We start from the raw sequence: 26,930 nt of genomic DNA, 5'->3' as shown, positions 1-26,930 counted from the left end.
TTTGACACTTCTAAACTGGAAGCAGCGATTACAGAACAAGAATTGAAGAAAGCGCTCGAACAAATGAGATTGAATAAGAACCAGACAGTGATCGGCTGACTGTGGAGTTTTTTCGCTACTTCTGGAATGATATAATTTGTTTGTTGTTTAACGCCGCACTCAGCAATATTCAGGCTATATGACGGCGGTCTGTAAATATTCGAGTCTGGACATCATGAGCATCGATTCACGCAATTGGAATACGATGACATGCGTCAACCAAGTCAGCGAGCCCGACCACCCGATCCCGAAATGATATTAAGAAATACTATGTAAAAGGGTAATTTATGGCTTTAGAAATTGTCGAACTCTCCCCGTCCCAAAGGCGTGGAATCGTAACAGTTTGGTGACAAAAGGAAAGGATCCTGACCTAGTATCAAGCTTTCAGACGTATTACATTACCTATTAAATGTAGATTATGAGATATTTGCCAAATTGTTGACAATTCGAGTTAAACACCTTACAAGAAGAGCTTGAACATGAATCGCAATCAGGGATTCATGGAAGGTAGAATTATACATGAAACTATAAGATTGTAAATGGATTTTTTACGAAGAAGAAAGCTACGTAATGTATTTAGATTTTGAGAAAGCATTTGACTCAATTGAACTTTTTTTTTGTATGCTACCCTGGAGATGTTCCTTTTTCCTATACAGTTTATAGAGTTAGTTAGACTTTGCTTTACAAATACAAATTGTCGTGTTATTACTAATGGGCGAACTACCAGAAATTTCATAAATAGTAGATAGAAGACAAAGCAGGGATGCCCTTTGTCTCCAATAACATTTATTTTGTGCAGTAGTTACTTGTTCAAGGGTCAAAGGAGTGTTGTTTGCGGATGATTCGGTGGCAACTGTTAAATCCCAGAAGTCGGTTAGACTCTACTCTAGTACTCTAAAACTTTATGAAAACCAGACTTTTTATACCGGGTTAAAGTAAAATCTCTATAAATCTGTTTATATGTCTGTTACTTGTTGTAATAAGGACTTTAGTCCACCTTTGAATATTAAAAAATATCAAGATATAATTAAATATTTAGGAATTATTGTTGATCAGAATGATCTTAATTATGACAAACATACCTTAGAAAATCATGAAAAAAGATTTGATCAGTGGCTTAATAGGAATTTGACGATATATGATGGATCTCTTATCAGTAAAGCTGAAGGAATGTCTATATATATATAGATGCTATATCTGTCAAAATATCGTATTTGAAATTGTTGAAAAGGAAGTTATTTAAATTTATTTGGAAAAGTAAAACTGAGAAAGTTGACCGAGTAAAGTTATTAGGGGCATATGAAACAGGGGGTATAAAAGCTTTGGATTTAGAATTGATGAATACATCCGTTAAGACAGTATTGCTGATTAGATATTTTAAGAAAGAGAAAGGGAACTTTGATAAGTTAGATTCTTTAAAATTTCTGTTACATTGTAAGTACACAATTTCGAGTTTGAAGGTGAAGTTGCTATTATTTTATAGAAAAATCTTGGAATATTGGAAAGAAGTATAAAATTGTCAAGATGTTGATCTTTTTAATGGTATTATTTCGAAAAATTGTCAATACAAAAAGTGTTTATGATCGTGAATGGAAACAATCTGGTGTTACATTTGAAAGAGACTTATTAGATGAAAATGCAGTTTTTCTTTCAAAAAGCCTGTAATTTTTTGTAAAAGAACTCAAGGATATTATACAAATAATGCGACAAAGCAAACGTAAGGAGAATTTAAATTTTATTTAAAAAATAGACTTATTAATTGATAAATTAACTGTTTTTTGTTACTTATTATTCTAAGTAATGTTATAATCACACCCAGCCCTATACCTCTGGTCATGTGAGTCTGTAAGAGTTAATTGTAAAACCGTGGCAAGTATCTGGAGAATAAACAAAAAACAAACAAAAAACCATCATTGCGACGCGAAATAACATCATCTAGTTGGTATTATTTGTTTCAGATTTGAAAATGTAGCTGAGATTTCCTGAAAACGTTCGTCGGTTACGAATAAGACTGTCTCTATATTTCGATGCGAGGGAGACTTTGGCTGGACTCCATTCCATGTTGGGCTGAAGAGACAGCATCAGTTTCTGGAACAGAATGAAATGAGTGTAAATATTCAAACAGGAGAATCGACTGGTTCATTGACAAAAATAACAACATGAAACTCATTCATATACCTGTGTGTTTCTAATGTGAATTATTTGGTAAAGACAATTATGAAGAAGCTTTCAAAACATGCTGGTTCAGAGGACATTACCAAATTTGATGCATCAGTGACAAAAATGATGTTCGATGCAATTTCCTATTTTGACTTGTACCACATTTTGCCATGCTATTTCAGGTGAACAGTTGACTTGCTTTTGCATGTGTTTGTTACGAGTGCCACAGGAAGGGCAAGATCCGCTCTCCTTTTCGCGAACACATGGCATCATCGCTATTGTATGGTGATTCATAAACACACACTCATGATATAGTAGGAATCGTACAATCGGCTCTTTTTTTGACAGAGATTTCTTATGGACATGGAAAGAGTGTTGATGCTTTTATTTACATGCATACACTTTACTCATTAATTGATTGGTAATGTAGGTCATTTTATGCAGTTACATCATTTTTCCAAAGTATTTATTTGTACAGGTCCATATTTAGGTATCTATATTGTAGCAATTGGAAACGTGATTGGGTATTTGTTGATGCACAGGTATAGTTTAGGATCTCATGGAATAGATGGTGCATACATGATCATTTTCGACCAAATACCAAATATATATAATACTAAAAATAATATTAATGACCCATACAATACACCAGGGTTAAAACAGCGTGTACTGCGAGGAGCACAAACGAGTCAGAAGATGACCAGTCACCTTGTCCTTGACGTCTTGACAGCTGTTCTTGTCATCCATCTGTTGCCTTACCTGTTGCAGAGTTGATCCTCGCTGTTTTCTCAGTTCTATTATCATCATAATCGGAATAGGAATCACTGGCAGCAAGGCAATCACCCAGCCGACCACGGTTGCCTCTCCAGGGTAGGTGTACTTCCCGTAGGTGGGGGACTGGTATTGTACAATCGTCATTAGGAACACAATTTGTGTCAAGAAAACAAAACACATCAATACAAACACGTCTCCTCAGAACAAAGATCAGCATAGGGTTTACGACGAAAAGTTGTGATCGGCATATCATTTGAACTCTACATGCCACATAAACATATGAGGCCATTTTGGGGTGCAATTTGGGCATGATAAACCTATTGAAAGGGTTATTTTCATGATTAAAACATGAAACAAGTTGGGTACATTAAAACCCGAAGCACTTGAAAAGGTCAGTATATATAACTCAAAGACTTGGAAATATCTATCTACATGCAAAGGAAATTCGTATTATTCGTATGAAGGAACAGTACTAAATTTACTTAATTTAATAAATATTTGCAAAAACTGCTAAAAGCCGCACAAAACCACTTTCACTGCACCAAGGTTCTTCTCGTCCATCCATCGCTTTACGAGGTTATCTTATATGACATATGGTCTGCACAGTTCATACTGTTGGTGCATCTACAGGCTACACTCACAACAAGTATTCCAGGAGTGATGAATCCCAACATAACTTTCAGCAATACAGGCAAATGACGTCCAGACATCGTGTTGATATCATCACTTAGCTGCTTGATACCTGAATGCATTAAGATGCGCAAATTGAAAAGCTGTAGAAGCACTTGCATAAAATTGCATGTTAACGTAGGCATATCAATATATTACGGTTGCAACAGATAACTAATATTTACTGTCAGGTTTTTTTTATCACCAAGCATATATATATATGCTACGCTGTCAATGTCGATAACAGTTACATACTAGTAAAACGTTTTGCGCATTCATCGAGTCCTTACCGTAGAACCAGACAGCAGCCACACACTCCAGAATACAGAAGAGGAACACCGAAAGAGCCGCTAGGTACCAGTCCAGGAGTTGCATGATGTACGGACCACCCTGAAAGTATGGGCAGGGATAGCTTGTGTTCAACAACTTTTTATGTCAAAGTGACAATCATTTCTCCATAAGACTGTATGACAAGATGAATAACAACGTTCCAATTGTCAACTTTTCCTTTGAGTTGATGAATATTCCAGAAGCTCCAGTCTTTTAATGACAACATTTCAAAACATTTGCGGCCTTTCTACCAAGATCGAAAAGCTCTTCATACGCCACTCGGTCAAAATTTGCTTAATCAGGCTTAAAACATTCAAGACCTGAAGTCACGCAGTGGTCTCTAATTACTTTTATCTACAATAAAATCACTTAGTCTTACGGTGTAATCTCGACTCGTATATGGATATGTTGTCAGGGCCTTGAGTATTTAACAATATTCTTTTATCACAAGAAAATAATTCTTAGTCATGTTATGTGCAAGATCTCAGACTAGTACATAGTGTTGGCAAAGGTGATAACATTGAAATACTGTGCAAAGCAAAGTGAAATGCACACCTTCGGATGACTTTTTAGAATCAACAAAAAGTCGAGTCGTGTAATGTAGCATGTCAGCAGATAACCTTAGTCAATGTACGTTTGATTAATACTCTCCAGGGATAACTCCCATTTCTAACTGTGATTTGTTATCAATTATGCTGCTTCAACAACAGACAAACTGTTTGGGACAAGACATTCTACTTCCTCGTCTCCTCTACTTTGCTGCAAAACGAAACATTTCTTAAACCTTTATCTGAACTTGTACACAGCAAATGTAATCGGTAATCCAAAATTAACATTCCAAAATCAGTAAATGCGCAATCGTCTCACTGACGTTTCTGGTCCATCATTTGATTGCATTGTTTGCTTACAGACCGCTGTCGCTTGGCAGGAGGACTGCTGTGCGGCATCAGCCAACAAACAGATGCTTGGTTTATTATGCAAATTGTAGGCGTGGCGGCTGCTGACAACAGGGCACGATTTATGTTCACGGCTATTTTGCCAAATGGAATCTGTTTCAGCGGATAATGGATACTGATTATTCTCTGGCGTTGACTTTTAATATTTACCTGTGTGCATATGATAATACCAAGCAGAAATGCCACCAAACATATAGCTGAAGTAACAAATACTCTTTTAGGCCCAAGCGTCTTTGGAAATTGATCTAGCATAGCAGTAGACACGATTTCCGCATATAAGAACTGAAATAACAATTAATACAAATGACGGTCACCGACAAGATGAGGTGGACAGTTATGAAAACAATGACTTTTAAATTTCATATATAACAAATGCCCTGTTTGAGATAAAGTACAGATTCTCGTACATTTTGGGGATGAGTCACGTCCGGGATTCGAACCCACACTGCACCTATTCGGCAGCCACGTTGTCAGAGGGGTACACAAAGTACGTGATCTAGACTACCAGTTGTCAGACATTCAGTTTTGTGGAAGCCTCTGTGGATGAGTGGGTTATATGGCTGACATTGTGTGCTGGCGATTAGGTGCCTAAATTGGACAGAGTGGTTTCAAATCCCGGACGTGACTCATCCCCAAAATGTACAAGAATCAGTACTTTGAATTTCATGTTCATGTTAATACAATTGTGGGACTGTTAGCTACAGTAATTAAACCATAAATTAATTAAATGCGACACGATATCTGCTGAATGCAGTCAATTGAACAATTGTGACTATGAATCACTGTAACAGAGTGACGATGTCAGGTGCAACAAACTCAGTGCTCGCCTGAAGCAACAGTGAAATATGTGGTATAAGTCAAATGAGGGAACTGCGTCGAACTCATTGTGCAACAGTGTCCTGACATATACGACTTCTTACTCACCTGGGAGTCTAGACCAACAGTTAGTAGCATCAGAAAAAAGAGAAACGACCACATCTGCGGCAGTGGGAGGTAGGAAAGGGCTTCTGGGTAGGCAACAAACAATAGTCCTGGACCTATATAGGATAGACAGAGATAGATAGAGAAGAAGATATATTTACATGCATATTATTTCCACATTGTTTTCTCCATGCTGCATGAACAAAACGATAATGTGTCTTTCCTATCACTGTAAGATAAAACATCAATCAGAACAACCAAATTTCAGTTTTACTGTACACATTCAGATATTGTTCAAATGACTTTCTATATCTTCTACTACCATCAAGACCTGCGCCAAGAAATGAGTTGGCAAAATATAATTACACGTGTCACAACCCTATTAATTCTGTTAAAGAATGCCTACTAAAATCAGAGACATTTCTAAGCTTCTGACCATATCATGAACATGTGTCCATGGATCACAAACACATGCAAAGGCTAGCCAATTGTTTACCTGAAAAACATGTTGGGTCAGATTTAGAAACGCCTTCTACATGTCTACTTTAAAACATGTTAAAGCTTTACTGAGGCCTTAAGCAAGAATACAATTTGATGTGATGGAACAGACATGGAATATGGAGATAACATTGAAAAAGTTCCACATTTTCAAGGTTTTTCGGAAGCGCTTTTCAAATGTATTAATCAAGTGCTGATTAAGTTTAATTGCAGTGTAACTTCCATTGGTTGATATTATAAGCAACATGGACACAAGCCTTACAACTAAATCCAGTTTTGATACCTCTTACGACAAGCAGTAGAGTGCTCTGTACCTTTTGGAGCCAGGGTCTCCACAGGAGTGTTTGATTGGATCGTGGAAGACATTAATTTTGCCCTTTCTCTCAGTTTTACTTTAAACATCATACGAATTTGTCACTAATAGTTACATAAAATCGTGTTAAATCACCATTCAAATAGGTCGGTGCTGGTCATTGTAACAAGTGTACAATGTACAACTGCGACTTGAAGAACAAATGCCAGTACTCGACGGGAAACAGCTCAGATATTGCAACATGACACATTATTGTTAAACGGTGAATTACTAATGCTGTACAATTACCATTTCAAACAAGTAATATTGTGCTGTTTCAAATACCACACTGACATATTAAAAGAAGAGATTTGACTCAGAAGTATTATCAATAGTACTTGCTGCAATTACAAAACTAAATGATTCTCCCATAAAGTGTGTAGCTGCATTATTATTTTTTTCGAGAGTGAGTGAGTGAGTTGGGTTTAACGCCGCTTTTAACAGTATTACTGTTATATCGCGGCGTGTCAGCTTAATGTGGGAGGAAAGCTCGAAGTGATGCAGGTCTTAGACGTTTAACAGTTCGGTGAAACCCACTAGCACGGGTATGGTGCTGACAAACCTTTAAACATAATCGGAGCGAACCGGGATTCGAACCCACAATCATAGGTTTCTGGCGTGCCCATGCGACGCAACTCTGCACAACGAATCGCAGCGAATAGACGACTGGGTCACTCGTGTCCCCCATTTCTTTTTAAAACAATTCCTAGAATTGAAAGGGTCAATTATTGTTTTCGATAAAATCCCAGTGACACCCCCGCAACTCAAATCAAATGGCTCCTTACTTACAGTATTTGCTTACAACCCGAGGCATATTAAAATAGTTTTAACAAGTCAATGGACATGTTTATCCAAAACTGATTGTACCTGATGATACAACCTCCGAAATTGGGACACCGAATCTTTTGGCCATAACGCCAAGGACAGAGAAGGTGACAAATCCTGCAAAAATGCTTGTGCCTTCTGACGTTAGGCATAACATGATGCTGTCCCTGAAAATAGAGTTGACAACTATATGACCACGCTTATACGAAACAGCAAAGAAACGCAAGTTCCACCTTTATTTTTTTTATAAGTGTAACCATTCCAAATAGTGATTGGAAAATACTGAAATGATGACATATGAGCCAATGCACACAAATATAAAGATAACCACAATGAACCGAAACCATAACATTGCATCTGTTTTCATTATCCGAGGTAAAAGCGCATACATTTTCACTCCTAAGGTATCGTTTATAAAGGTTGATGTCACACACCGGTTCAATATTCACACTAGGAGGTCTACATTTGAAGTCAACGATGCAAAGACTGTCGTCTGTGCAAAATAGGAAGGGCCCTTGGAATGTTGCTGGCCGGTAATTATAACACTGCTGTAGCGAGACAATTAAGATGTCATCTCAGGATTGCACAACATCACCAGCAAACAGGATATGTTGCTGATGGACCACGTTCTTGCCGACCCTGACTTAAAACACTGGCACAATATAGCTCTATAATGGTCACTCAGGAAGAGAACACAAGCACCAAGAAGACAAGCAGCTTTAGTTCAGGGAGCAGACACTATTCGACGACGTCGACATGCTGCCCAATTCCACTGTCGACGTCCATATGTGAGATAAATGTATGGCGTATCTGGCTAAGATCAGCATCAAGATTCATCTCTCTCCCCGGATATGGCTCAAACTGAACATGTTTATGATAAAATTGGACAAAAAACACACTTGCAGAATGGGAACAGCGATAAGCATCGGAGTGGAACCACCTGCCAAATGCATTCTTTCAGACATTTGGTAACTTGACGAGGCGACGTTGTACCCCTGGATGTTAGCCCAAGGCGGTCATGCTCGCTACGGAGGAGACTGACGTTTTTCACTACGAAGGTTATCTCTCTTTGACGTTTTGTATGTCTTTGTAAAAGTTCTGCAATGCCAGTGTAACAACCACCTTCACCTCTTAAACTGACAGTTCGCTCTATAATTATGTGATCTGACACCATTACGTCTGTCTTTTGTACCAAAACTTGAAACGAATGTCAGACTTGCTTGTCCTTTGCTTTTCCATTGTATGTTCTCCAAATACAACATGATTTCAATATAGATCAGAATAAATCAAAATAACACGATGTATGAATAATTAACGAGATTAATAACGTGTGTTATGCATAGGAGTAAAGATATTGTGAAATAGAATTAGATTTTAAATATACTACTCAAAAGAAGTCAAAGAACACCCGATTCTTTCATATTACTATAGTTAATCTGTCTTGGCATGTGAGATGAACTATAGTAATATGAAAGAATTGGGTGTTCTTTAACTTCTTTTGAGTAGTATATATACAACTAAGTAAACAAAAAGATTGTGAACCCATCCCTTGTCATCTGTCCGAAAATACCATTCTTCAACGGGAAAGATGCGTATGACGTCTTCTTTTCACCTAAAACACCGCATGTCAACTGATGCAGCAAAAGAAATCGAAAGGCTATTAAACTAGTCATTTCCATTGTATAAAGATATCTTATTGTTTGTTTGTTGTTTTACGCCGCACTCATAAATATTTCAGCTATATGACGGCGGTCTGTAAATAATCCAGTGATTGATATCATGAGCATCGATCCACGCAATTGGGATTCGATGACATGCATCAACCAAGTCAGCGAGCCTGACCACCCGATCCTGTCAGTCGCCTCTTACTAAAAGCATAGTCGCTTTTTACAGCAAGCATGGGTTGCTGAAGACCTATTCTACCCTGGATCTCCACAGGTCTAACGATATCTTAAGGTCATTGAAATCGGCTTCAGTATTTAATACGAAAAGATACTTATGAATACAGGATATGCTTTTTCTGGTGTATACATTACCTCAATGTCGGTTCATTAAACTTGTTGTAGCTGGATGCTGTCATGATTATACCCCAGCCTGGGCCAAGACTGTAAAACACCTGGATGCAAGCTTCTAACCAGACCTGTGTTGAGGATATTTACAAAATCACAATAGTTTGGTTTTGCCTCTTGTGCCATATTAGGTGAAATTCTGTTGCGTCTGTTTTGTTGGGAATAATTAATCTAGATTGATGTAAGCTTTGATGGGATTAGGGTACTAGTATGATGAGTCTTGGCAGGTGCAAGTTGTTGAACTATCACCATCAGCTCCCATCAGCTCCCATGTCCACGTTGTGCGGTACGTTCATATAACTGATTTATCATGATCAGTTTACCCTAGCTTCATAACAGTGTGAGAATCTACATTGAAACGTGGCTAAATACAATAAACCAGATGTAGTTATCCCTAAAGTTGTGTTTTCTCATTTACTCGACTACTTCTAGATTGCCAAATCAAACAGTAAGCTCAAACATGATATACATACCTGGATTTCAAGGAGTTTGCTAAAATCGGGACTCATGTAATATAACATGCCATCAACAGCACCAGGTAACATGCTTGCCCTGATGATGATTGCTGTCAGTAGAATGTAGGGCAACAATGCTGTCACATACACTATCTGTAAAAGATAAGAGTGAGTGTGCAGACACATACACTATCTGTAAAAGATCAGAGTGACTGTGCAGACACATACACTATCTGTAAAAGATCAGAGTGACTGTGCAGACAAATTCACTACTTTTAAAAGATAAGAGTGACTGTGCAGACACATACACTACCTGTAAAAGATAAGAATGACTGTGCAGACACATTCACTACTTGTAAAGGATAAGAATGACTGTGCAGACACATTAACTACCTGTAAAAGATAAGAATGACTGTGCAGACACATTCACTACTTGTAAAAGATAAGAATGACTGTGCAGACACATACACTACTTGTAAAAGATAAGAATGACTGTGCAGACACATTCACTACTTGTAAAAGATAAGAATGACTGTGCAGACACATTCACTACTTGTAAAAGATAAGAGTGACTGTGCAGACACATTCACTACTTGTAAAAGATAAGAATGACTGTGCAGACACATACACTACTTGTAAAAGATAAGAATGACTGTGCAGACACATTAACTACTTGTAAAAGATAAGAATGACTGTGCAGACAAATTCACTACTTGTAAAAGATAAGAATGACTGTGCAGACACATTCACTACTTGTAAAAGATAAGAATGACTGTGCAGACACATACACTACCTGTAAAGGATAAGAATGACTGTGCAGACACATTCACTACTTGTAAAAGATAAGAATGACTGTGCAGACAAATTCACTACTTGTAAACGATAAGAGTGACTGTGCAGACACATTCACTACTTGTAAAAGATAAGAATGACTGTGCAGACACATTCACTACTTGTAAAAGATAAGAATGACTGTGCAGACACATACACTACTTGTAAAGGATAAGAATGACTGTGCAGACTCATTAACTACTTGTAAAAGATAAGAATGACTGTGCAGACACATTCACTACTTGTAAAAGATAAGAATGACTGTGCAGACACATACACTAATTGTAAAAGATAAGAATGACTGTGCAGACACATTAACAACTTGTAAAAGATAAGAATGACTGTGCAGACAAATTCACTACTTGTAAAAGATAAGAATGACTGTGCAGACACATTCACTACTTGTAAAAGATAAGAATGACTGTGCAGACACATTCACTACTTGTAAAAGATAAGAGTGACTGTGCAGACACATTCACTACTTGTAAAAGATAAGAATGACTGTGCAGACACATACACTACTTGTAAAGGATAAGAATGACTGTGCAGACTCATTAACTACTTGTAAAATATAAGAATGACTGTGCAGACACATTCACTACTTGTAAAAGATAAGAATGACTGTGCAGACACATACACTACTTGTAAAAGATAAGAATGACTGTGCAGACATATTAACTACTTGTAAAAGATAAGAATGACTGTGCAGACAAATTCACTACTTGTAAAAGATAAGAGTGACTGTGCAGACACATTCACTACTTGTAAAAGATAAGAATGACTGTGCAGACACATTCACTACTTGTAAAAGATAAGAGTGACTGTGCATACACATTCACTACTTGTAAAAGATAAGAATGACTGTGCAGACACATACACTACTTGTAAAAGATAAGAATGACTGTGCAGACACATTAACTACTTGTAAAAGATAAGAATGACTGTGCAGACAAATTCACTACTTGTAAAAGATAAGAGTGACTGTGCAGACACATTCACTACTTGTAAAATATAAGATTGACTGTGCAGACGCATTCACTACTTGTAAAAGATAAGAGTGACTGTGCAGACACATTCACTACTTGTAAAATATAAGAATGACTGTGCAGACACATTCACTACTTGTAAAAGATAAGAATGACTGTGCAGACACTTTCACTACTTGTAAAAGATAAGAATGACTGTGCAGACAAATTCACTACTTGTAAATGATAAGAGTGACTGTGCAGCCCCCCTTCTCTATTTGTAAAAGATAAGAATGACTGTGCAGACACATTCACTACTTGTAAAAGATAAGAATGACTGTGCAGACAAATTCACTACTTGTAAAAGATAAGAGTGACTGTGCAGACACATACACTACTTGTAAAAGATAAGAATGACTGTGCAGACACATACACTACTTGTAAAAGATAAGAATGACTGTGCAGACACATTAACTACTTGTAAAAGATAAGAATGACTGTGCAGACAAATTCACTACTTGTAAATGATAAGAGTGACTGTGCAGACACATTCACTACTTGTAAAAGATAAGAATGACTGTGCAGACACATTCACTACTTGTAAAAGATAAGAATGACTGTGCAGCCCCCCTTCTCTATTTGTAAAAGATAAGAATGACTGTGCAGACAAATTCACTACTTGTAAAAGATAAGAGTGACTGTGCAGACACATACACTACCTGTAAAATATAAGCATGACTGTGCAGACACATTCACTACTTGTAAAAGATAAGAATGACTGTGCAGACACATACACTACTTGTAAAAGATAAGAGTGACTGTGCAGACACATAAACTACCTGTAAAAGATAAGAATGACTGTGCAGACACATACACTACTTGTAAAAGATAAGAATGACTGTGCAGACACATTCACTACTTGTAAAAGATAAGAATGACTGTGCAGACAAATTCACTACTTGTAAAAGATAAGAATGACTGTGCAGACACATTCACTACTTGTAAAAGATAAGAGTGACTGTGCAGACACATTCACTACTTGTAAAAGATAAGAGTGACTGTGCAGACACATACACCACCTGTAAAAGATAAGAATGACTGTGCAGACACATTCACTACTTGTAAAAGATAAGAATGACTGTGCAGACAAATTCACTACTTGTAAAAGATAAGAATGACTGTGCAGACAAATTCACTACTTGTAAAAGATAAGAATGACTGTGCAGACACATACACTACTTGTAAAAGATAAGAGTGACTGTGCAGACACATAAACTACCTGTAAAAGATAAGAATGACTGTGCAGACACATACACTACTTGTAAAAGATAAGAATGACTGTGCAGACACATTCACTACTTGTAAAAGATAAGAATGACTGTGCAGACAAATTCACTACTTGTAAAAGATAAGAATGACTGTGCAGACACATTCACTACTTGTAAAAGATAAGAGTGACTGTGCAGACACATTCACTACTTGTAAAAGATAAGAGTGACTGTGCAGACACATACACCACCTGTAAAAGATAAGAATGACTGTGCAGACACATTCACTACCTGTAAAAGATAAGAGTGACTGTGCAGACACATTAACTACCTGTAAAAGATAAAAATGACTGTGCAGACACATTCACCACTTGTAAAGGATAAGAATGACTGTGCAGACACATTCACTACTTGTAAAAGATAAGAGTGACTGTGCAGACACATACACTACCTGTAAAAGATAAGAATGACTGTGCAGACACATTCACTACTTGTAAAAGATAAGAATGACTGTGCAGACACATTCACTACTTGTAAAAGATAAGAGTGACTGTGCAGACACATACACTACCTGTAAAAGATAAGAGTGACTGTGCAGACACGTGAACTACCTGTAAAAGATAACAGTGACTGTGTAGACACGTGCACTACCTGTAAAAGATACGAGTGAATGTGCATACACATGCACCACCTGTAAAGGATAAGAGTGACTGTGCATACACATACACTACTTGTAAAAGATAACAGTGACTGTGTAGACACGTGCACTACCTGTACAAGATACGAGTGACTGTGCATACACATGCACCACCTGTAAAGGATAAGAGTGACTGTGCATACACATACACTACCTGTAAAAGATAAGAGTGACTGTGCATACACATGCACCACCTGTAAAAGATAAGAGTGACTGTGCAGACACAAAGACTACTTGTAAAAGATAAGAGTGACTGTGCAGACACATTAACTACTTGTAAAAGATAAGAATGACTGTGCAGACAAATTCACTACTTGTAAAAGATAAGAATGACTGTGCAGACACATTCACTACTTGTAAAAGATAAGAATGACTGTGCAGACACATACACGTCTTGTAAAAGATAACAGTGACTGTGCAGACACATTCACTACTTGTAAAAGATAAGAATGACTGTGCAGACACATACACTACTTGTAAAAGATAAGAATGACTGTGCAGACACATTAACTACTTGTAAAAGATAAGAATGACTTTGCAGACAAATTCACTACTTGTAAAAGATAAGAGTGACTGTGCAGACACATTCACTACTTGTAAAATATAAGAATGACTGTGCAGACACATTCACTACTTGTAAAAGATAAGAGTGACTGTGCAGACAAATTCACTACTTGTAAAATATAAGAATGACTGTGCAGACACATTCACTACTTGTAAAAGATAAGAATGACTGTGCAGATACATACACTACCTGTAAAAGATCAGAATGACTGTGCAGACACATTCACTACTTGTAAAAGATAAGAATGACTGTGCAGACAAATTCACTACTTGTAAAAGATAAGAGTGACTGTGCAGACACATACACTACTTGTAAAATATAAGAATGACTGTGCAGACACATTCACCACTTGTAAAAGATAAGAATGACTGTGCAAACACATACACTACTTGTAAAAGATAAGAGTGACTGTGCAGACACATACACTTCCTGTAAAAGATCAGAATGACTGTGCAGACACATTCACTACTTGTAAAAGATAAGAATGACTGTGCAGACTCATTCACTACTTGTGAAAGATAAGAATGACTTTGCAGACAAATTCACTACTTGTAAAAGATAAGAATGACTGTGCAGACACATTCACTACTTGTAAAAGATAAGAGTGACTGTGCAGACACATTCACTACTTGTAAAAGATAAGATTGACTGTGCAGACACATACACCACCTGTAAAAGATAAGAATGACTGTGCAGACACATGAACTACTTGTAAAAGATAAGAGTGACTGTGCAGACACATTCACTACTTGTAAAAGATAAGAGTGACTGTGCAGACACATACACTACTTGTAAAAGATAAGAATGACTGTGCATACACATTCACTACTTGTAAAAGATAAGAATGACTGTGCAGACACATTCACTACTTGTAAAAGATAAGAGTGACTGTGCAGACACATACACTACCTGTAAAAGATACGAGTGACTGTGCATACACATGCACCACCTGTAAAGGATAAGAGTGACTGTGCATACACATACACTACTTGTAAAAGATAACAGTGACTGTGTAGACACGTGCACTACCTGTAAAAGATACGTGTGACTGTGCATACACATGCACCACCTGTAAAGGATAAGAGTGACTGTGCAGACACATACACTACCTGTAAAAGATAAGAGTGACTGTGCATACACATGCACCACCTGTAAAAGATAAGAGTGACTGTGCAGACACAAAGACTACTTGTAAAAGATAAGAGTTAATATGCAGACAAAGTTATATAATTGTTCTTGTTCTTTAGTGTGCAAATGTTTGCCGTAGTCTTTCCAAAAAATAGATATCGATTGCACCAACGTTTATCATTGCTGGGCCCACTGACAAAAATGGAGGCAACCTTCCTCATGTTCAACAAAAGGGTGAGGTGATATGGGGTGAATGTATGATTTCCATTCAGGGATACTGTTGGTTTTCGATCACAAAGTGATTAAGGTTATTTGGAAAACCTACAAATGCACACATTAACTAAAATCCACTGAGGCGAGGAAATGTTTGTCCTTTTTTAAGAGTTACCATGAGTGTCACATAACCTCACCTTCCCTGTAGCTTTTACTCCACGGCAAAGACAGAGAAAAATAATAATGTACGAAGCAAACAAACACCCAAGAATATGCCACTGAATTGAGCCAACTTCGTGTATTCCATCTGAAATTCTCAGGACGTTGTACCTGAAACAGAGGGGAAATGATAGTGGCATCTTTCACAAAACAAGAGATGAAATTTAGGACTGTCAAGTTTTTGCAGTTATTAATGCATTAAATGTAACCACTTTTATGGACACACGCACTGTCCAAATAGGAAGTTACTGACATGCAAGTAAGAGAAGGTTACACAATATTATTATACATGTATGGCAGTGTCATGTACTGTTTAACGATGTTGTAATTGTATCATATTGTTTCTGATGAAATTCAGTATAAGTGCATTGCATTGTTTGTTGTTTAACACCGCACTCAGAAATAGTCCGGCTATATGACGGCGGTCTGTAAAATAATCGAATCTGGACCAGACAATCCAGTGATTGATATCATGAGCATCGATACACGCAATTGGGATCGATGACATGTATCAACCAAGTCAGCGAGCCTGACCACCCGATCCCGTTAGTCGCCTTTTACGACAAGCATAGTTGCCTTTTACGGCAGTTATGGGTTGCTGAAGACCTATTCTACCCCGGGAATCTTCACTGGTCATTGTGGTTTAATAATGGTTTGTTGTCAAGAATTCAGTACTATGTAATGTAAGCAGTGATGTGGAAGACTAATCCAGCACAGTACAGAACCTTCTAGAAGGTATTTTACGTATATGAGGGGACACGAGCCTGCCTCTACCATCTGAGGTTTCATCTCACATCATGACCAGCGGATGGTTGAAGATAATTGTTTTCACCCTGGAATTCAAGCCAAGACCTATTTTGGAAGCTTGCCCACTGTTGCTGCTAGGCTAATATTATTATCACTGACTTGTTTGCCTATTCCACTGCTATGGTATTTTGTGCTTCCATTGAATTTGCCATTGTACGGTGGCCCATACCCGCCACTGGTGAGATCATTTTTCACGGTGTGTCTCTATATTTTATCTGGCGGCCGCCAGATACTTCCACTGGTGAGATAAAATATAGAGGCATAAAGTGAAAAATGATCTCACCAGTGGCGGGTATGGGCCACCGTACCATTGCCATTGTACTGACATTATATTGTGCAGCGCCACTCTAATTACATACCGTAATTTTTATTGATACGTATACCTAGTTAATTTTTAAGCACAATTGTCGATTGTATTCCATTACTTTTTTGTTTGTTGGTTTCACACTGAATTATGTGACGTAAAGATTTAATGGTTAACTATGTCTACGTGTGTCTTGCAATATACACGATAAGTGCTTCTGTGGTTTTAAGAGAAACCAACCTATGAGGTGATTGATATTATAAGCAACGATCTACATCGTCAGGTTATGATGACCCAATCAGTCAAGTGACCGAGTCTGACCACCTGGTTGTTGGGGTCTTATTCTAACCCCGACATATGTACATAACATTAACTGAAATGACAAAACTGTAATGCAAACAGACAAACATTCTGTGCAGTCGTTGAATATATATTATCATCTTCTGGCAACATGTGGTGATGTAGTGAAAATACTTTGTTTATATATCCATACAAACTAGAACTGTACATCTGTATTGTACATGTGGTAAACTGACCAAAAATAAAAAGTATCGCACCACCAAGTATATTTTGATAATCAGAACAGAGACGAGTAAGGAGAAGCTGGAAAGCGAAACAAAAGCAAAAAAGCTGTTACTGAAAGTCAAATAAGATATTATGAATAATAGGAAATATGAACATTTTATTCGCAAGCAGGAACAAATGGAGGCAGAATAAGAATCGTCAGTGTCAGAAATCAGATGGGCAGATCAACACGTACGTTTCTTAATTAGTGACGTTGTACCCATGTCACAGTTAAAGTTAAAAGTCAGTATCTGGTGCAGCTACCGCAAGACGCTCCCCATGCTCAAAATCCCGATTACAACTGAGGGTTGTGATGCCATCCTTGATGCAATGCGTGTGTCAATTCTTGGATGTTCTGTACTGGAGGGCCCCTGGTTCTAACCATAGGCCCCAAATCATGCCATAGATGCTCGATTGGATTCAGGTCTTGGCCTCGAGAAGGCCAAGGCAGAGTTACAGTGGCGTTGTTCTGAACATGGTCAGTCAACTGTCACCCAATGAAGTTTACAATCAAAAGAGCAAAATCCCTGTTCAATCACTGAGCTACCAGATCCCACTGTTTCCTGGATGTTGCGCTGATGATAAATGCTTTTCTTTGCCTCCAGACACGAGTCCTACCAATCAGTGTGGTGCAACAAAAAACGACTCTCGTCAGACGAATGAATCTCCTCCATGACGTCAAGTTCGAGTGTTCTCGAGCCTGACATCAGGCTGAACGACCCCGCGTTGAGTAGGGTGAGAGGAGAAGACGTCTTAATAGTCTTCTGGTCCTTAATCCTGCTGCATAAACCCGACGTCTAATAGTGCTAAGGGACACTCTGTTGTAGGTATGCCAGTGATGATGACGAACAGTTCAATTTGGAGTTGGCAGCCATTTTGTCTGGCATAAAAGGTCCCTCTCCTCTCTGGCACCGGTCTTCCGTAGACGTCATGATGTCGGCAAGTCCCGCACATGTGCACATGTGTGTTTTCTATTGATTCGACTGATTACAGTAGGATTAATGTAAAATACAGTGGCAATAGCCGAACACGACATGCCAGTCTTGTTTACCATCTCTGATTTTCTGTGAAAGTGTGCTCCGGCATTTCAGTTACAAATGTTCCAAAGACAGACTTTCAAATTAGAAGAACTTTCATGCAAAATTAATAGCAGTGAAGACGAATGAACTTTCTGTCATCAAACAAAAGTTTCTCTATAGAAACCCTCTCGCATGCATACGGCTTGAAAAAAACGCACCCACAAGGCTGGCAAGTTACGTTGGCTACAAATCCTACAGGCAGATGATGTGTCAACACAAAGTGTACCATTTAAGATGTCTACATTGAGAAAGAACTTGCAAATACACTTCAAATTTTGTGGTGCGATGCTTTTGAATGAGATGAATATTTATTATTAAAAGAGGCACTGGTCTGGCCAACATATTAATCTGAAGCATGTACACAACTGGCCACTTACTGATAGAATTCCTCGACAGCAGAGTGAGCCAAAGTCTTGTTCCTCCATAAGTCTTTAATGTTATTGACAGTGCCATTACTGTTGCCCACATCAGTTGAGTTCTTGAATCCAGAAGAGTGTGTGAAAGAAGACTTGAAAACAGAGATGTCCTCAACACACAGCTCTGTGTTCCACCAGTTACCACAGGTTGTCCAGGGCAGGACACTGGAGCAGGACCTCACCATGTAGTAGATAGGCCAGGCCAGAAGGATTTGATAATAGGGTAGGCAAAGAACCAATTGTATCAGGATCCCAATGCCAATACCTGTCAATAGTTTCAATGAAAGTATATACAAATCCACTGGCAGTACTATACGCAACAACTGCATAATGAGGTTGGGTCAACTTAATTCAGTCATTGTAATATGATGTCAACCGAAAGCCTGTCAATCTTGTTGATCGTTAAGAGGATACATATAAATGCATTGACAGTATTAAACTTAGTTTAATGTCTTCAAATGATGAGACTCCACCCCACACCATGACGCTACTGCCCCCCAAAGGGATAACCTCTTGGACGCATACTAGACCCAATCCTTCACGGACCCGTGAAGACCCGGAGTAGAATAGGTCTTCAGCAACCCATGCTTGCCGTAAGGAGTGAGTATGCGTGTATTAAGAGGCGACTAACGGGGTCAGGTGGTCAGGCTCGCTGACTTGGTTGATGCATGTCATCGTATCCCAATTGCGTGGATCAATGCTCATGTTATCAATCACTGGATTGTCTGAATGATTGACTCGAATATTTTCAGACCGCTTTCATAATGCTGGAATATTGCTGAGTGCGGCGTTAAACAACAAACAATCAAAACAAACAATCCTTCAACTCTCAATACACCCGCATACGACCGCCAGGATGGTACGAATTCAACCTTTTCTCGTTGTTGAACAGTCCAGTTTACTAATCACATTGTTGCCACTATCGCACAGTTCGAGACGACATACATCAAGTTCGTCAAAGCTGACGAGACAAGGTCATTCTGCGCTGGGATCAGAAGAATGGAATTCCTGCAGCATGTGTAATCGCCTTGACAGTGTATGTTCGCTGATACAGCGCCCAAGTCCCGCAGTAGTATGGCAATGTCAAGAGGGCAGCAACACTTGCATTATGGACCTGCAAACCGCCATCACCACTATTCCAACACCTCTCTCCTCTCTCAGCTTGCTATTTGTACCTTCTAAACATATGGTGCTATCATCAACATGCACCATATATATACGTATATACGTTTGGGTAACACTTTTCAAACTGAATTCCTTTTATCCTTTTGCCAAAGTATCAAAACAATTCAAAATTTAACAATCTAGACTTTCGTTTGATCGTCATCATCACTGAAGGATGCTAATCCTTAATCAAAGATAATAAAATATTGGCCTACCTTTGAGGAGAGGACAAAAATTCCACACCTTGAAGGTTCCTTTTCCAGAGAACTGTCCCAGATATGCTTCCAGGTATATCAACGGCAATGTTGTTGACACGAGGAGTATTACGAATGGAATTAGGAAGGCACCTGTTAAAAACCAGAGACACAAGATACATGGATTTCTCACAGATCACTTCTATATTCTTTAGGCATTTTGTTTGGAGGCTTTTTCTTACACGCATTTAAGGCAGTGATGAAAGATCTCAAGAGTGCCATAATCATTATGAAATTGACAGATGTCATTTATGCTTTAATGGGTTTTTTCAAAGGTATTGAGACGTTACATTATAAGACTTAATTTAGAATTTAGCTTCCATCAGTCCAGTCTATGATAGCTCTGCTGATTCTGAATACAATGCAGCTATTTGTCCGTAATCCTCTCCATTTCAACGAACACTCAGGTAAACACAATGGTTTTGTAACTATATCGCTGCATATTTACCCCCACCATTCCTGTTGCAGAGGTACGGAAATCTCCACAGATTACCAAATCCCACACAGTAGCCAATCATAGACATAAGATAGTCCACTTGAGACGACCACTGGCCACGTGTTGTATGGTGATCCTCTGGTATTTCATCATGGTCGTTCTCAGTGGGATTGACATTCACCAACTCTGTGATGTCATTGGGTTGAACACCGTCCCTCTCTGTGGACTTGGTGGCTGCCATCACTGATAAATGACACGGCCAATTCAATGAAAGTGTTCATTATTCAAAAGTTTCTCGTAAACAACAAAATAAATAAAGTTGCATAGTCTGTGTCGTTACAGGGCAGCTGTTCTGAATAGACCAGAATGTGTTACAAGACTTGTCTGATAACCGATGACATAATATACAAAACTTTCCAAGGTATGAAATTTATTTAAAGCATTTTGATTTACCACCATCTGCATAACTATCTCTCAGAATAATTTCAAAGTGAAATTATTTTCTGTATTTAATTTTGCATTTTCTTTCGAATAGGTGGTTCGGAAATTTTGTTTAATTACAATTTCTATTGGATGTGGCCAACTAGTGAAAACTGAAAAGAGTACTATCCCGGTACACATAAATAGTTGCTAGATTGCCTGATTGACACTAACTTTGAAACACCAAGACAAGTAGTAATTCTTCCCATTGGTTAGAATTATGCCCCTATATCATCACTGGTCGATGTTTAAGCTGATATGAAGCCAACACTCACACTCTCGAGTGTGCACCTTATATTTCACTGTCGACACATCACTAATAGCAATGTGGATGCATGTTCATTAACATTTACATATATTTAATATGCCTCATTTCATTTGCTCTTAGTTTGGACATATTTGCAGAATCACACATTGCGGAATCTTAATCGTATCCTTATTAATAAGCACTACAGTGCCGCAGCCAGCCGGGGGTGGTAGGGGTGGGGGAGGGTGGGGGTAAAAAAAGTTAACAACGGCCTTGCACTAATAACGCGTATCTAGTATATCGAATTCCAGCTTCCAGAAAGAATTCCATCAGCACCTGTTGATAACGGCTGCCGTAGTGGCGGAAGTGCGTTCGCAACCTTGCAATTGTGATGGTGGCAAATGGTGTAACCATACTTAACAATGTCCATTCAACTGGCTGGAAGGCGCAGGTTTAAATGCTCTTCGTTTTGATGGATACTTCTCAAACTTGCCCAGCGCCCAAACGGACCATTGTTTCTGATTTAAGATGATCACTGTTTATCAAAACGAACATGTGAAATATCGAATTGATAATAAAGCCCACATCTTAATCACATTCAAAGTGTTTATGAAATGGATACAAATTAGGACTACACTAATAACTATGGTGTTTTCACTAATGTACATTCTATTTTCCTGATCTGTATGTTGGTTGGTTCGTTGGTTGGTTCGTTGGTTGGTTAGTTGGTTTGTTGTTTAATGCCGCACTCAGCAATATTCCAGCTATATGACGGCGGTCTGTAAATAATCGAGTCTGGACCAGACAATCCAGTGATTAATATCATGAGCATCGATCCACGCACTTTGGATCGATGACATGCATCAACCAAGTCAGCGAGCCTGACCACCCGATCCCGTTAGTCGTCTTTTACGACAAGCATAGTCACCTTTTACGGCAAGCATGGGTTTTTGAAGACCTATTCTACCCCGGAATTTTCACGGGTCTGATCTGTATGTAGTTATGTAAGACACTTATATTCAAATGCTCGGTGATCCAACAATCCAGAATTGATCAAATTCAGAACAGAATTAATGTTTTCACCAACTTTCCCATTTTTGGTTTTGAAAAATGCATGGATTTAGGTTTCTGCTTGAGTTACAACATCATAACTTGAGCCAGCTTCGATACCCGTAGCTATATTTTCTGTTTTATAAATATTTTGCAGTTCATTAAATCAACTCAAACATTATGGACTGGCAACAAAACTGTCGACCTTGGTTGCAAGGCACTGCCTCTTACCCCAAATATCATTTATTCTATATTTGACCTTGGCCAGATAGTCAGATACTGGCAAAATGTGAGCGAACGTTCATCGTTTCATGTTACGCCAGCCAATGGTTGCCTCATATGGGTCACCACATCTGCCTGGTTTTTCAGGCACAGTAATTTCTATGCATGGCGTCGACTTGAATTGAAATGTCTTTGAAAAGAAAGTAAAATGGAAGATCTCTTTTAGGTATGACAGAAGCAAGGAGATTGTATGACTTAACTGAAGACGTCTAGACTTGCTAAACTATTATGTACATGCAGATAGGTTTTCATTCATCGTTTGTTTGCTTTTGTGCTTGATAACATCATTGTGGGGGAAAGTTGTAACATTTTATATTGCTTCTCTTGATATTGTTGATCTAAATTGGATACAAGTACAGCATATAGCTTATATGAGAAGGCAATATATATCCAAAATGACATAAACAGAACAATGTGTGGCACATGCAGTATCTAAAATGTAAGGGAAACTTTGATAACTAAATGGAACAGGACTCATTCTCATTTTGCTAGACGTGATAGTAAAGCTTTTAAGGTAAGGACATAGCCGTGGTGAATACAATGTAGTATTTTGGTACACTACCATATGGATCGATCTAGACCCAGGTATCCAACGATTAGACACATTCAGTTCGGAGTGTTGTGACAAGTAATCTGTTTACAATAATAGAACACAACAACAACAGATCACAACATAAAGATTTATGTCGTGTTAAAGTGACAAAGGAGAGTCCCGAGTCTATGTACTCTGGTCACATAACAATTAGAGGGCGGAAGAAATTGAAGGAAATATCGAGAAGAAATTTCCTTCAACATAATGTCTTTATTTAGTCATACGACCAGTTATATATATATATATATATATTGTTTTATGACGAAGATAAACGAAACAAACATGATTTCTTTAATTGCAAGCAATACAAGAATCAATATCGGTATATGTTCTCTGGTAACATATATCGGTCTGTTTCCTTCTACAAAAAAGTTGTGATAGCCGGTGTAGGACGAAAATACTCACCTCATACTTTCTGCATACTGTTTTGGCGATAAGCAGCAGCCTATCCTACTTAATTACTGATCCAAACTTAAAATTGGCTGTATATACTGTTTAAATACATCATGTTATACGTCAAGGTGTAATTTTTTTTTAAATGACTTAACAGCTCTATTAAATATTTTTCCAGCTCTCCAAATGTTTCTAATGTTTGATATACTCAACAATAAAAGTTCCTGTGACACCAATATTTTAATTAGTGTATTTTTCAAACAAGTAAAGTTTGGTTTTCAATATTGTAGTACATATATGGAATCAAGTCACAAAAACGCAACTGCAACAGAAAAGCATGCATTCCATGCAAAAGTTGACTTTTATGCAAGCCCCATGCATTTCACTAACCAAGAATGGGTATTAAAACATGTGCGTTAACGGGATTCCATATGCATTGTTTAGCATCGCACTGACAACAACCACTCAGAAAAACAACAAAATTACGTCAATTATTCAACATTACGAAATGCCACGCATGTCCCAAAAAGAGCGCCTGCAAGCCATTGGTATGCTTGAAGCAGGATCTAGTCAACGTGATGTTGCAAGACAATTTAACGCCCACAGAAACACCATTTGGTGTTTATGGCAACGTTGGCAACAGACGGATGCAGTCAGAGAACATCCTCGGAGTGGCAGGCCACGCGTAACCAATAATCGACAAGACAACTGGATTCGAACAACACACATACGAAATCGATTCCAGTCAGCAACAGTGACTGCGAGAAGCATCCCTGGCCTTCGACGAATATCTTCTCAAACCGTACCTCGTCGCCTCAGATGTACAGGGATTGTCGCCAGAAGACCCGCCAGACGTCCCATTTTGACAGGAAACCACTGTCAAGGACGTCTACAGTTGTGCAGACAGCGTCAAAGCTGGACCGCCATGCAGTGAGGACAAGTTCTTATCACTGACGAGTCTCGTTTTCACCTCAGCCACAGCGGTGGACGGATTCGAGTGTACCAACGTCGAGGTGAACGTTACATCAATCATTGTGTCATGGAAGAAGATCGGTTCGGGGGCGGCAGCGTTATGGTATGGGGTGGGATTACAGCAAGAGGACCCGTTTGATAGTGGTAGAGGGAAATCTCAATGGACAGCGCTACCGCGACGAGATCATCGGCCCTGTTGTTCTACCGTTTTTGCGTCGTCATTGCCCAGGCATTACCTTTCAACATGACAACGCCCGGCCTCATATTGCTCGACTTGTTCAAGATTCTCTTCAACAGAACAACGTGAATGTCATCCCCTGGCCGGCTCGCTCCACTGATCTCTCACCAATCGAGCACATGTGGGATGAGATGGATCGGCGCCTTCGACGTCAACCACGTGTATAGGGCAAGAAATGGGGAACTCATGTGCATTTCAATTTGCACGGAACTCACGTGCATCGGGTTACCATTGCTGTTGCCGTGATGCGTTTGGGCGATCGGTTTTATTGTCATCTGCTTTGTTTTTTATTCATTAAATTTCATTTTTCCGGACAAGGTAATGTTCAATTTTAGAAATTTTGACAAAAATTACCCAGATATTTAAATGACAACCTTTCATGCAATGTTACTTGGGGTGACGTTTCTTGTGCGGTTCAGTATATTAATACATTTGTCATTTCATATATTCATATAGATTCAATGCTTTCACAATTAAGTGTAATACCAGTTACGCGCTTCTGTTTAATTCATTATTAAAGGTTGTTGAATATCTATTTGATCCCCGTGCAAGTATTAACTATGCAACATACGCCAAAAGTCACAAACTTTTTTTTGTCATCATGGTTTTTATGCAAATGGTACTAATTGACTGAAGCATATCATGGGATGTGGGTGGAATAAAATATGATATATGGAATATATTTCCATGGAAGTACATTAAAATAAATTTATGAGTCAAACAATGACTATATCGATGATGAAAACATAAAAATAGCATGTGCTAAATAACGATATACATTGGCAATGAATGAGCGATTCATTAAAATTGTACATTGCGTCGACATAAAACCTGTCACCAAAGGACGACAATACAACTAGTAAAGCATGACAGAATTGTTTTAAAACTAAGTATAGCATAACGGCATTCAAAAAATTCAAAAACAGATGGACGTAATTTGTTGTTTTTCTGAGTGGTTACATGGTAAACAATGCATAAGGAATCCCGTTAACGCACATGTTTTAATACCCATTCCTGGTTATTGAAATGCATGGGGCTTGCATAAAAGTCAACTTTTGCATGGAATGCATGCTTTTCTGTTGCAGTTGCGTTTTTGTGACTTGATTCCATACATTTACTACAATATTAAATACCAAACTTTACTTGTTTGAAAAATATATTAAAATATTGGAAGTCTTTTATTTGTGCTAAGGCCACTGGCCCATATACAATACATACATTTAAAATAGTGTGGTACATGAAAAAAAGTTAATGTCAGGTAAAGATTGACAGATTTACAGGCTTTTCATCATTACGTCTTCTTTCATAGCTGTAATACATAGTGTCGTAAGTAATTGTTTACATGAGGATGGCAGCAGCGTTTTAAATTTGTGCATATTTGGATTATGACAAAAAGTTGTTGGTAAATACAGTAACTGTTGTCTAATATCGTTGTAATGTTCACATTCTAGAGTAAAATGATATTCATTCTCTATCCTTGATTCACACATGGGGCAAAGCCGTAATCGTAAATCAATATCGGCCCATCTACCTTCGTTTACCTTAAGTCTCAGTAGCCCGGCTCTAAGCCTTATCACAACATTTCGATACTTTATTTCAGTAATAATGGAAAGGTATTTTTCTGGTTTCAGGAGATTTTTAAACTCTTTATACAGGATTTACCTAGAACTAGCCTTGATAGTACTATTCAATGATAGGTAGAACATATTTATCAAAAC

At 38.2% G+C, this 26,930-nt stretch overlaps 1 protein-coding gene across 1 annotated transcript; it reads right to left on the bottom strand.

The window, feature by feature from the left end:
* Positions 1 to 1,974: 1,974 nt before the first annotated feature.
* On the bottom strand, positions 1,975 to 21,079 carry LOC139445629 (sodium- and chloride-dependent glycine transporter 1-like). Its single transcript, XM_071226804.1, has 13 exons — positions 20,971 to 21,079; positions 20,484 to 20,615; positions 19,066 to 19,369; positions 15,913 to 16,045; positions 10,067 to 10,201; positions 9,561 to 9,664; positions 7,567 to 7,691; positions 5,853 to 5,965; positions 5,079 to 5,210; positions 3,933 to 4,032; positions 3,614 to 3,715; positions 2,959 to 3,128; positions 1,975 to 2,127 (listed from the first exon to the last, which is right to left on the bottom strand). Exons 1-13 carry the CDS (start codon positions 21,044 to 21,046, stop codon positions 1,975 to 1,977), a joined length of 1,779 nt encoding a protein of 592 aa, XP_071082905.1. The 5' UTR covers positions 21,047 to 21,079.
* Positions 21,080 to 26,930: the final 5,851 nt, after the last annotated feature.

This window comes from Haliotis cracherodii, unplaced genomic scaffold (genome assembly GCF_022045235.1).
Source record: "Haliotis cracherodii isolate W230 unplaced genomic scaffold, xgHalCrac1.p SCAF_10, whole genome shotgun sequence".
In the NCBI taxonomy this organism is placed as follows: Eukaryota; Metazoa; Mollusca; class Gastropoda; order Lepetellida; family Haliotidae; genus Haliotis; species Haliotis cracherodii.
This window is presented reverse-complemented; position numbering and strand designations above follow the sequence as displayed.